A 12315-nucleotide genomic window follows, 5' to 3' on the forward strand; every position below is an offset into this window, starting at 1 on the left:
CCGGCTCCGGCTCCGGCTCCGGCTCCGGGCGGGCTCCGGGCGGGCGCGAGGACCCGCAGAGCCGCCGAGCAGCGGCCGCGGCACCGGGCATGGGCGCGCGGGGGGCCCCGGGGCGCGGGCGGGCGGCGGCGGGGCGCGGGGGGCGCGGGGGCAGCGGCGGGCGGGGACCCTCCCTGGCGGCCGCCGCTGAGCCCCCGCGGGGCCCGTGACGCCGCGGCCGATGTGGCCCCGCGCGCTGCCGGCCTGCACCGCCGCACGGAGCCGCCGCCGGAGCCGCCGCGGGAGCCCGAGCCCGAGCCGCAGCCGCAGCCGCAGCCGCAGCCGGAGCCGCAGGCGGGGGCCGGGCCGGCATGGAGCAGCGCGCGGCCGCGGGGCCGGAGGGGGCGCCGGGCGCCCGGGCGCAGCTGGCCGTGGTCTGCCTGGGTGAGTGGGCCTCGCCCCCCGCCCCCTCCCCCCCCCCCCCCGGGGCAGCGCGCGGCCCGGGCCTGGCGGGGATGCGGCCTCGGGGCTGCGGACAAAGGCGCGGCGGGCGGGTCTGCGAGCGGGCGCCGCCTCCTCCGGGCCGGGACCCGCGGCGGGGGCGCAGCCGGCGGGAGGCGGGAGGCGGGAGGCGGGAGGCGCTTCCCTTTGTGTCCCTTGGCCCCTGCGGCCTGCGCAGCCCCCATGCTGGTCCCCGGGAGGGCCCGTCCGCGCTCCGTGGCCCCGTGGCAGGGAGAGGGCAGGAGAGGAGTTAAATCCTCAAGCCACATGGCCCCTCTATTTACCATGATGGAGGAGCGAGGCCATTATCGGAGCTTGGGGTCACCAGGGGACACCCTACCCTGTCACTAGGGAAGATTCCCTCAGCTCAGTAGGTTTGCTTGAAGCTGCTGAAACGACACAGCGGGAAAGAAACCCGTCAGGGCTAAGCTGCACGCACCCTCTTCCGCAGGGAGCTCTGGGTCTTGCCTCACATGGGGGAGAGTCTAGTAAGGGCTGGGGACCCCCCTCCTGCAGAGCGCCCACTGCCCAGCCCGTTGGTGGTCACGCACTCTGGACTCTGAGCTGCTGGGTGCTGGTGACGGGCCCTTCGGGCACCCCAAGGCCCTCCCCACCCAGATGGGGCTTGGGCTCTGCCTAGCAGAACCTGGGGGTGTTTTCAGAGGGGACATCGGCCCCTGCATCCTCACCAGGTGGGTGCTGACCCTGCAGGGATGCTCTCTGCCTCCCTTGGCATCCTTGATGTTGGGGGGAACGGGGGTACCCTGAACCCCAGGAAGTCGAGTTTGCCCATAGTCTCCTCCTGGTCCTGTAAACCCCCATAGGAAAGCACTAGGTGAAAGCAAAGGACAAACCCCACGGAGGTGGCTACCCGATGGGGTGGGTGGCAGGAGAGTTCTTTGCGGCTCTTCTCAAGGTCAGCGTGGCACAGCGGGGTGGACCTTGAATCCTGCTAACTGTGCATCCCTGTGGAATGGGGGAGTCACCTACTCCCTCCCTCCCTGGCTGCCCGTAGACCAGGTGGCTGTCAAGGCCCCTCAGAGGGATTCCTCCAAGTGGCAGGGGCCCCTCTGAAGGCAGGGCCCTTGTCCCGGCCGAACCAGAGTGGTCCCCACACGAGTCCCCGAGCTGGAGGAGGGAGACAGAAACACAGCCCTCCTACATGGGGTAAAATTCCCAGGCATGGGGAGCAGCAGGAGTGGCGGGTGCAGCCAAGCTTGTGCCCTGGCTCTCTTTGGGAGAGGGTGGTGGGTCCTGAGACCCTCGAGGGTCCTCCCCTGTGCCCCTGCCAGCAGGACCCGGTAGAGTGGAAGTCTCTGGCGGTGCTCCGGGCCGTGCCCCATGGGATGAAGGGAACCAGCCTGGAGTTTGGCTGCGATGTCCTGTGCCCATCGAGGGCCGCGGCTGGCCCAGGGCAGGTGTCTGGGCCCCCAGAGCCACCGCCCCCCACTGACTCCTCTTTGTATCTCCTGCAGTGAACATCGTTCTCACCGGGCGGCTCAGCAGCGCGGTTCCTGCCTTAGGTGAGTAGACGCCTCCTTTCCTGCCTTCCGCCCTGCTCTTCTGGTTTCGTGACCTCTAAGCACAGGCCTCTGGGACCTGTCCACCCCTGGGGTCAGCTCGCCTCTTTCAACTTCAGTCCTTGTGCATTTTTTCCTGCATCACAAAGGCGCCATTTGGCCACGGGCAAGCTTACACCTCCCTGAGTCTCAGTTTCCTTTTCTGCAAAATGGGTGCAATAACAGGGGCTACCTCAGAGCCTGGTCATTAGAGTCAAATGGGCAGATGAGCCAAGGTGCTCAGCGTGACAATGACGCACGGTGGCTTAATGCCACTAGCAAACTGTCACAGGTGTAGCGTAATTGGTGGATTGGGCTTCCGGTAGGCCGTGGGGTTCCCCGAGGCCACGAGGCACCGTGGGATGCCTGCCTGTTTTAAAGTTATACGTGGGATTTCGCTGCTAAAGGTGTGACTGAGGGGTAACACCCTACAGGGGCCACAGGGGGCCAGGCCACAGCCTTTATTGGAGTTTCCACGGGAAAGGCAAGTAGGACAGGGCACACGGTCAGGCGTGGCCAGAGTGAATAGTTCTGGCTGGCTTGGGGCTACAGGGTGGTCTCCGGTTGCCTGGTACCGGCCCTGGGATGACCCAGGGCGGCGGAAATACTGGCTTGGCCTGCGGATTAGAGAAGAAGGTGGCCCAGCCTGGGTTCCGCTGGTCCGTCCGAGCAAGCCCCGGTCCAGGCAAGCTGGTGTGCAGGAGAGATTAACTGTGTGGCTGATGTCTCGGCCTTGAGACTCGTGGCTGCCCACGGGATCGAGGAAACACAGTTGGAACACCCCATTCCTCCTGCTGTCAGAGCGGGTCCAAGCATCCACAGGCCGTCTCCGTGCTCGGGCCCCGTGCCAGGCACATGGAAGGCTGGCAGGAGTGGGAGGGGTGACCGAGGCCGTCAAGAGTGTCGGTGCTTCGCTGAGGGCACTGCCACGGGGAAGCCCCAGCCCTCCTGGCCCTGGGGCCCCCGGGAGACATCTGAGAAGGGCCTCAGGGAGCTGGGGAGAATGTGGGGTCTCCAGGGTGGGGGGCCTGTGACTTGTGTGCTGTCTGCTGTGCTGCCCACGGGCCTGGGGTCTCTAATTCTGCTCAGGACCTCGTAGTAGAAAGCCGCAGAGGCTGGCTCGGGGAGAGGGTCCTCTGCTGGCCACGGTCATGGGAGGGGGAGGCCCTGGGCCCACAGAGGACGGGCTTCTCCCGTGTGGCTCCTCAGGCTCCCCCCCACCCCACGATTGTCCCTGCACATCAACTCCTCCAGCCTCCTCTGCTGACGCAGCTGGCCCAGGGCCCCGACTTACTCAGCACCAAGCCCTCCCCAGCGCTGCCTGGTGTCCTGGCCCCACAGCCACCTGCCCCGTGTCCCCATCCCAGTTCCCTGGAGGAGACTGGCCCCGCCGGGGCCAGGGTCTGTCTGTGGCCGTGGAAGGGAGTGGGCGGGAGGGGGCACGGGAGTGTCAGGCCTTACGGATGGGAGCCCCCCGCGAGCCCTCCTGCGGCTGTGGTGGGTGCCTGCTGCATGCCTGTGTCCCAGGTTTAGAAGGTGATGCTCCAGGGACGAGCCTCACTCATAGGGAGGGGAAGACAGCCATGCTCTTGGCCAGCATCCCCGTTGTTCGTAGCAGGGCCCACGTGGCCCAGCTTCACGTGGGGCCGCCGTTCACATGGCGGTGCAGGTGGAGGTCGGGGGCCTAGCTCTCCTGGAGTCTAGCTCTACCCCCTGGCATTGCCAAGGGGAATGGAGCCCGGCTTCCGGCGGCCTGGGGTGACCGCTCAGACACCCCTGATGGCCCGGCTGACGGGCTGGAGACATCACAGGGGTCTGCCTCCCAACCCCTGGACTGGGGCCGATGCCCCACGTCCCACACCCCAGACTCGGGGCTCGGCCGTGTGGCTGCTGTGACGCCAGCGCCCGTGAGCCTGGACAGGGCCTTGAGGCTGCTTCCCCCTCCCCCGGCAGCCTCCCCCGAGGGCTGGGGAGGTGGGGGGGGGCTCCTGGCTCCCTGTCCTGTAGTTCCAGCCGGCAGGTTATCTAGACTATCGATTGCTCTGGAAACCGGATCTGCAAACTGTGCTCCACCAGGCCTTGCTCATGCTTCCTCGGGAGTATTTTGTGACTCTCTGGACCAGGAAGGAAGGGCGCTCGCTGGTCTGAAAGTGCTCGGTCATCCTCGGCCCCCTGGAGCAGGCCACCTCGGCCAGAGGGCAAGCGGCCTTCTGCCGGAGGGAACACAGGTCCCCCCCGGCCAAAGCCCCCAAACACCCCCAAACCCTATCCTGCAGACACACAGCCCCCCCGGCACCCTCCCCGGCCGCCCATCGCCACACACCCTGTCAGAGCCTCACTCCGCAGGGCGTCCCCCCCTTCGCCCCCCCCCAGGAATGCCTGCCTAGGACGCCTCTTTCCTCGGATTTCCCGACCACCCTCTGAGACCAGCAGCACCCACGGACTCCATTTTACTGAGGGACCCGGTGACCCACCGAAGGTGGAGCGGGGGGCCTGGCAGTGCGGGCCCCGGGACCTGGGAGGCCTCTCCCCACCTGCGCCGGATCCCGGGGTGGGGGGCCGAGGCTGCCCTCACAGACAGGCCTGGGGCTGGTCGCCTGAGCTGCTGACACCACCGGGCTCAAGGCCGGAGCTCCCAGCGGCCCGCATGGACCCTGCCCTCTTTCCTGCTCCCCGTGCACTCGGGCTGCAGAGCATGACCTCCGCGCCCCCACTTTGGGGAAGAGCAAACTGCGTGCTGTCGCTGCCCCTCTGGGGGAACTTCGGGGGCAGCCCTGGCGATTGCTCAGGGGGAGGCTGTTTAGGGGCACACGGTGTCAGGGGCTTTGTGGGGACATCAGGCATCTGCTCCTGACTTGGCTGCTGGTCCGAGAGCCAGGCTGCCTGGCCCTGGAAAGTGGGGCGGGACGTAGGTCTAGAAGAGTATCCGGCTGGGGCAGGCGATGCCTGCAGGATTCGTGGGGGAGGAACCTGGCCTTTCTGAGTGTTTGGTCCCCCTGAGGAAGGCCTCCCGGCCAGGGGAGGTGTGACAGGCCCTGCTTTGCCCCGGGCCCTGTCCTAGGGTCTCAGGGGCCAGGGCAACAAAGGGTGGCTCCTGCCCTGGCTGCCGGAGTCTCCTGACTCGGGGTTGACCGTGTGCTTTGGAGATTTGATGTGGGAGGGAGGATGCACCCCGGCCGGCCGTGCTAGGCTCTTCCTGCCTGTGAACCCCCAGCACCATCCAGCACCATCCAGCAGGAGAAGCCTCTTCTGGGTTTCAGACCTTACAACTCACAGGTCCCGGGTCAGCACTGAGGGTCCCTGTGAGGTCCACCAAGCCGGTGGCCTCACGTGTCAGAGGGAAGGGGCTCTTGTTCTTCCTCTGCTGGGTGCTCTTATTGCTCCTGTTTCAGGGGTGAGAAATCTGAAATCCCCGGGCTGGCCCTCCAGGCCACATTGGGTGCCGGGCAGAGAAGCCTGGCTGGTGCCTTGCTGACCAGGGACCCTTGGGGGCTCTGATGGCAGTTCGAGGGTGGCCAGGCTTGTTTTAGGGTCAAGTGTGGGTGTTTCTTTTCTAGTCCTTTGCTGCTTTCGTGAGCTGTGGGTGGGGGTTTTCACGGCCCTGGTAGTCACAGTGTTGGATCACCTGGACCTCCCTGGTCACCGCGGCGCTGAGTCCTAAGAGCACGGGAGGCAGCTGGAGGACTTCACTCTCCTTTCTGCAGCTGTGCAGTGTGGGGTCCCAAGGAGTCTTGTTGAGAGCCACCAGAGGGACCCTGGCTTCTAGGGGGCAAGGTGGAAGGTGCCAGGCAGTGGGAGAGTGAGGAGGTGGTGTCACTGGCCTCAGTTTCTCCATCTGTATAACAGACCCTGCCTTTGCCACAGGCTGTTGTGAGGATCTGATGAGGCAGCGTGGTGAAGGGCTGCAGGGGCAGGGAGGGGCGGGTGGGGTCCAGGGCAGAGGCCTTGCCTGGGCCCAGGAAGGCCTAGGGCTGCAGAATTATCCACTGAGTTGAGGCCCTGAGGCCAAGAGGCTGCCCCTTGGAGGTGCCAAGGGGACTGCTGGTGGGCTCATTCCCAGCCCTGCCGGGAATGGGGGTAAGACCTACGCTCTGGTGCACCCAGTGGGGTTGGGGACCAAGGCTGTACCGAGTCCTGCTGGGTCCTTGGCTCCCCATGCACACGCCCATGAAGTCTTGAGTCTGGCCATGGCCACCCTTGTCTGGCCTTGATCCCACTCCGGGGAAGGCTTGCACTCAGGCCACGGGGGGCTCGCGTGCACCCCGCACCTCACTTCCCACCCAAAGGGGAGGCCAGCACGTCTCAGGCTCCTCTCCCCACAGCTGCCTGCAGCGGGAAGCTAGAGCAGCACACAGAGCGGCGCGGTGTCATCTACAGCCCGGCCTGGCCCCTCAACTACCCTCCGGGAACCAACTGCAGCTGGTACATCCAGGGTGACCGTGGGGACATGATCACCATCAGGTAAGGGGACCCAGGGCGTCAGAAGGAAACTCTGTGGGCCTGCACATGCGGCATAAGTGTGTGTGAGTGTGCATGTGAAATGGTGCATGTGTGTGAGTGTGTGTGTGAGCAGGTGCAGAGGGCACGTGTGTGAGCAGATGTGAATGCTTACGTGTGTGAGCACGTGCATGTGCATGAGCACATGTATGAAGAGGTACAGAGGGCAGATGTGTAAGTACGTGTGTGTCTGTGTGTGCACATGTGTGAGCATGTGAGTGTGCCCAGCTCCCCAGGTGTCTGTGGGCCCCTGTGGCTGGCTGCCCCTCCTGCTGGACCTCCCCTGTGTCAGCTTCTCTCGTGGGCCCTGGGGGCCGTGGTTGACCTCAGCCCCACCAGGGGGAGGAGCCCTGGGGACTGGCGGGCGTGCTCCAGGCAGCTCCGAGGTGGCGGAGGTGTTTTCTCCGTCCTGCAGGGGGGGGGGGGGCTGGGGGGGTAGGGGCCAGGCCCATGTGGAGGCCAGAGCAGGGCTTCCCGGGGGGCCTCAGGAGGAGCCCACGCAGGAGCCCAGGGCAGAGGGAGCTGAGGTGGCCAGATAGTGGAGCTGAGTCTGGAACCGCTGGCCGGGGGTGGCCGGGGGGTACCTGGCCGGGGCGCCACTGTCCTACATGCCAAAGCCTAGAACACTCAGGTAGTCCTGGCTCCAAACCATAGGGACATGATGGGCACCAGCAGGGTCTGTCCTGGTGTCTCTGCCCGTTTCCCTGTGGCCACAGGGCCGTGGCTCTCAGGCCCACTCTCTTCAAAGACTCCACTCTTGCCGGCCACTTCTGGTCTACTCCCTGGTCCTGTGGCCTGCTGGCCCCACAGCCTGGGCCTGGCGGGCCCAGCATCCATTTCTCCCCAGGTGACAAGCTGTCACCCAGCTGCAGGCTTGGCCAGCCCCGGGTGCGTGTACTCCCTCAGCCTGTGAGCCCGTGCTGGGTCTCTCCCAGCACACTCCGCGTGGGAGGGATCTGGACCCCCGGGGCTTGCCCTTCAAGGGGGAGTGTGGGGGGAAGGAAGGAATTGCCCCTGCTGGAGCTTCTGACCCCCCCTCCACTTTGGCTTTGGGGCGGGCGCTGCGTGCGCCGATGGAGGGCAGGAAGGGACCAGGTGAGGCCTTCGCAGGGCTTCGATGGGGCTGTCCAGTTGCTCCGGTTCTTCATGTGGCAGCAGGGGTCCCCCTGAGGGGCCTGGAGTGGAGGAGTGGGGGGCCCCCAGGGCCGGCCACCCTTGCTACGCCCCAGCCCCGGTCCGCGGGCTCCCTGCCCGCCTGCCCACAGCCGCCGTCCTCGTTCCCCTCTGCCCCCGCAGCTTCCGCAACTTCGATGTGGAGGAGTCCCACCAGTGCTCCCTGGACTGGCTCATGCTGGGCCCAGCGGCGCCGCCCCGCCAGGAGGCCTTCCGGCTCTGCGGCTCGGCCATCCCCCCTGCCTTCATCTCTGCCCGGGACCACGTCTGGATCTTCTTCCACTCGGACGCCTCCAGCTCGGGCCAGGCCCAGGGCTTCCGTCTGTCCTACATCCGAGGTGAGGCGGGCAGCGGGGTGGGCAGGGCAGCAGGGCCCCGGGCAGCGCCCTCTCCTGGTCTCCCCCAGCAGCCCCGAGGGTCGGGGGGCCTGGGATGGGTCAGGTGGCCGCCTCAGGCTCACTGACCCCACTTCCCAGACTTGGCTAGAGCGGGCGGCTCGCCCCTCACCCTTGGCTCAAGTCAGGGACGATCCCACCCCAGCATTTGAGGGGTGGCTGCCCCAGGGGTGGCCATAGAGAGGCCCCGCAGAGGCCGGGCAGGGACAGGGGGGCCACCCTGCCTGCTCCTGGCCCGGGTGTGCCCCGGAGGGAGGCTGGGCTCCCCCTGAGCACCCCCCCGCCCTTCTCCATGCCCAGGGAAGCTGGGCCAGGCGTCCTGCCAGGCCGACGAGTTCCGCTGCGACAACGGCAAGTGCCTGCCGGGCCCGTGGCAGTGCAACACCGTGGACGAGTGCGGCGACGGCTCGGACGAGGGCAACTGCTCGGCGCCCGCGTCCGAGCCTCCGGGCAGCCTGTGCCCCGGGGGCACCTTCCCCTGCAGCGGGGCCCGCTCCACGCGCTGCCTGCCGGCCGAGCGGCGCTGCGACGGCTCGCAGGACTGCGGGGACGGCTCGGACGAGGCGGGCTGCCCCGACCTGGCGTGCGGCCGGCGGCTGGGCAGCTTCTACGGCTCCTTCGCGTCCCCGGACCTGTTCGGCGCGGCGCGCGGGCCGTCGGACCTGCACTGCACGTGGCTGGTGGACACGCAGGACCCGCGGCGCGTGCTGCTGCAGCTGGAGCTGCGCCTGGGCTACGACGACTACGTGCAGGTGTACGAGGGCCTGGGCGAGCGCGGCGACCGCCTGCTGCAGACCCTGTCCTACCGCAGCAACCACCGGCCCGTGAGCCTGGAGGCCGCGCAGGGCCGCCTCACCGTGGCCTACCACGCGCGCGCCCGCAGCGCCGGCCACGGCTTCAACGCCACCTACCAGGTGAAGGGCTACTGCCTCCCGTGGGAGCAGCCGTGCGGCGGCGGCGGCGGGGCGGCGGGCGACGCGGGCGAGCAGGGCTGCTTCTCGGAGCCGCAGCGCTGCGACGGCTGGTGGCACTGCGCCAGCGGCCGCGACGAGCAGGGCTGCCCCGCCTGCCCGCCCGACCAGTACCCCTGCGAGGGGGGCAGCGGCCTGTGCTACGCGCCCGCCGACCGCTGCAACAACCAGAAGAGCTGCCCCGACGGCGCCGACGAGAAGAACTGCTTCTCCTGCCAGCCGGGCACCTTCCACTGCGGCACCAACCTGTGCATCTTCGAGACGTGGCGCTGCGACGGCCAGGAGGACTGCCAGGACGGCAGCGACGAGCACGGCTGCCTGGCGGCGGTGCCGCGCAAGGTCATCACGGCGGCGCTCATCGGCAGCCTGGTGTGCGGCCTGCTGCTCGTCATCGCCCTGGGCTGCGCCTTCAAGCTCTACTCGCTGCGCACCCAGGAGTACAGGTGGGCGGGGCGCCGGGGCGGGGCCGCGGCTCCCCCTAACCACGATCCCCCGGCCGCGGCCCCGGGCGCGCCGGGGCTCAGGCCGTGCACGCGTGCGCCTCCCCGCGTGTCCCGGGAGGTCGCGGCGGAGGGAAGGGGCGGGGCCTGGGGAGCCTGGGGGCGGGGCTGGGCGGGGCCTGGGAGACGCCGGGGCGGGGCCTGCGGGACGGGGCCTGGGGGCGGGGCCTGGGAGACGCCGGGGCGGGGCCTGTGGGACGGGGCCTGGGGGCGGGGCCTGCCGGTGGCTGGAGGCGGGGCCTGGGAGAAGCCTGGGGCGGGGCCTGTGGGGGCTGGGGGCGGGGCCTGTGGGGGCTGGGGGCGGGGCCTGCAGGGGAGCCTGGGGGCGGGGCGGGCTAGGCGGCTAGGGGAAGGGGCCTGGGGCTAGGAGGCGGGGCCTGCGGGGGACTGGGGGGCTGGGCGGGGCCTGCTGGGCTGGAGGCAGGGACTGCGGGGCGGGGCCTGGGGCTAGGGGGCGGGGCCTGCGTGGAGCCTAGGGGAGGGGCGGGGCCTGCCGGTGGCTGGAGGCGGGCCTGCGGGGGGCTGGGGGCGGGGCCTAGGAGAAGCCTGGGGGCGGGGCGGGGCCTGCGGGGAGCCTAGGGGCGGGGCGGGGCCTGGGGCAGGCCGTGTGCCGACCCCGCCAGCCCTGCCATGCTGCCTTCCTGGGTCCCGCTGCCTTCAGGGCCTTCGAGACCCAGATGACGCGCCTGGAGGCCGAGTTTGTGCGGCGGGAGGCACCCCCGTCCTACGGGCAGCTCATCGCGCAGGGCCTCATCCCGCCGGTGGAGGACTTCCCCGTCTACAGTGCATCCCAGGTGAGCGCCAGGGGCCGAGACCCCCGGGCCCGGGCTCCCGCGTGGACCTGAGCACCGGGTCAGACGGTGCACGGGCCAAGGGCCGAGGGAGCGGAGGAGAGGCCCCGGCAGGTGCGGTGGGGGGCGCGGCCAGGCTGGGGGAACAGGTTGGCGGGTGGGGGGTGCTGAGCCCCGCCCCGCGGCTCCGGTCCGCAGGCCTCGGTGCTACAGAACCTCCGCACGGCCATGCGGCGACAGATGCGCCGCCACGCCTCCCGCCGCGGGCCCTCCCGCCGCCGCCTGGGCCGCCTCTGGAACCGGCTGTTTCACCGGCCGCGGGCGCCGCGGGGACAGATCCCTCTGCTGACGGCCGCTCGCACCTCTCAGACGGTGCTGGGCGACGGGCTCCTCCAGCCTGCGCCAGGGACCAGCCCGGACGCCCCGGCCCCCCCTACGGACTCGGGCAGCCCCGCGGCAGCCGCGGATGGGCCCCCCAGCGCCCCGGGCCGGGCGCCAGAAGTGGGATCTGCCGGGCCGCCCCCCTCGGGCCTGCGGGACCCGGGCTGCAGGCGGGGGGACAAGGACAGAAAAGCCTGCAGGGACCCTCCCGGGGACAGCCCGGCCCCCGCGGACATGCCTCGGGAGCCCTGCTCGGCCCAGGACCCTCAGCCCGCGGCTCCCACTGCCAGCAGCACCCTGGGCCCCCACGCACCAGAGCCACTGGGTGTCTGCAGGAGCCCCCCGCCACCCTGCTCCCCAACGTTGGAGGCCAGCGACGATGAGGCCCTGCTGGTCTGCTGACCCGCCGGCCTGCTGGTGACCGCCACAGCCCCGCTTTGTAACCAGGGAATACACAGTCGTTTCTACCCTGCCTCCGCGTCCTTCTTTCCTCCCGAGAGGCTGCCCGGAAGCCCCGCCGGCTTGCTGCACCGCACCCCCAGCCCTGGTGGGCACGGCGGGCACGGGCTGTCGGGGCTCGAGCCACGGGGAAGTGGAGTCAGGAGCCCCTCTGCAGGCACCCACTGGGTGCCTCACTCTCCTCCCCCACCCCCGTTCTGGGAGTCCAGTTCCAGGGAAGCAGGAGGGCTAGGGCAAGGCTCCCTGGAGTGTTTTCCGTGGCTTTTCACTTCATTCACCCTCCGGGGCGCCAGAGCTGTGCCCGACTGCACAGGACGGCGGGTGTGACGGAGCCAGCCCACGGCGGGCCCTCTGCTGGTGCTCAGCCCTCCTCCCATCCTCCCAGCCAGCACGGAGGGGCAGGCGAGGAGGCTTCCGGCCCCATCCTCATGCCTGCGGTGTCAGCATGGGCCTGGCCGGGCAGATGCCCTTGGCCCTCTGGCCGCAAGGTTAATCTGGGCACAGGGTAGAGGAAGCCCATGGTCTCTTGCAGGCCCTGAGGCCCCCAACCCCTCCCGGGAGATGCTGCTAGATGCTTCCTCAGGGAACAGTGGCCGAGCACCGACTAACAGTGGCCAGATCCATCCCGTTCTGTCTCAGGCTCTCAGTTTCCCCTGTAAAGCAGGGTGAAGCCACGGGCCCCCAAGTCTTGACACTCACTCCACGGAGATTTATGGGGGGAAAAGGCAGCTCCAGCAGAAACGCCTAGGCCCTCCCGGGTGGCTGAGCCTTGGGCTGGCATTGCAGGTCCCCGGGAGGGGCACACCAGGTGTCTCCCAATCCCGGTGTCCCTTTGGGGCAGGGCTGGCTCTGGACCCCACAAGGGAGAGAGGGAGTGCCTGGCTCACGGGGCAGAGCCCCCAGATGCAGAGGCCTCCTGCGGCGCCTGCTGAGCCACTTTGGCAGCCAGCACCACGCCAGCCCTGCCAAGTCATGCCCACCAGGGACTCACCTGAGACAAGCACACCACCCCCCAGCCCCATTTTATTCATAGACCTTTTCAGGAAAAATGAGTGGGGCGGTGCTGACAGGGAGCCCCATCCACATCTGCGGGGATCCCCCTTGGCATA

The 12315-nt window shown here is 68.9% G+C and overlaps 1 protein-coding gene across 1 annotated transcript; it reads left to right on the forward strand.

Moving 5' to 3' along the window:
* Positions 1 to 223: 223 nt before the first annotated feature.
* LRP3 (LDL receptor related protein 3) lies at positions 224 to 11214 on the forward strand. Its single transcript, XM_072750027.1, has 7 exons — positions 224 to 423; positions 1956 to 2003; positions 6362 to 6500; positions 7833 to 8047; positions 8405 to 9518; positions 10237 to 10369; positions 10565 to 11214. The coding sequence occupies exons 1-7, from the start codon at positions 351 to 353 to the stop codon at positions 11147 to 11149; spliced, it is 2307 nt and encodes a 768-aa protein (XP_072606128.1). The 5' UTR covers positions 224 to 350; the 3' UTR covers positions 11150 to 11214.
* The last annotated feature ends 1101 nt before the right edge of the window (positions 11215 to 12315 follow it).

The sequence above is a fragment of the Vulpes vulpes genome, chromosome 1, assembly GCF_048418805.1.
Source record: "Vulpes vulpes isolate BD-2025 chromosome 1, VulVul3, whole genome shotgun sequence".
Lineage (NCBI taxonomy): Eukaryota > Metazoa > Chordata > Mammalia > Carnivora > Canidae > Vulpes > Vulpes vulpes.

What these genes read in the sequence shown, in the direction of transcription:
- LRP3 (XM_072750027.1), top strand. Translation starts at nt 351, where the DNA reads ATGGAGCAGCGCGCGGCCGCGGGGCCGGAGGGGGCGCCGGGCGCCCGG. An exon ending in CCGTCTGTCCTACATCCGAG is followed by an intron (nt 8,048 to 8,404) that starts GTGAGGCGGGCA and finishes CTCCATGCCCAG; the next exon opens with GGAAGCTGGGCCAGGCGTCC. An exon ending in CCGTCTACAGTGCATCCCAG is followed by an intron (nt 10,370 to 10,564) that starts GTGAGCGCCAGG and finishes TCCGGTCCGCAG; the next exon opens with GCCTCGGTGCTACAGAACCT.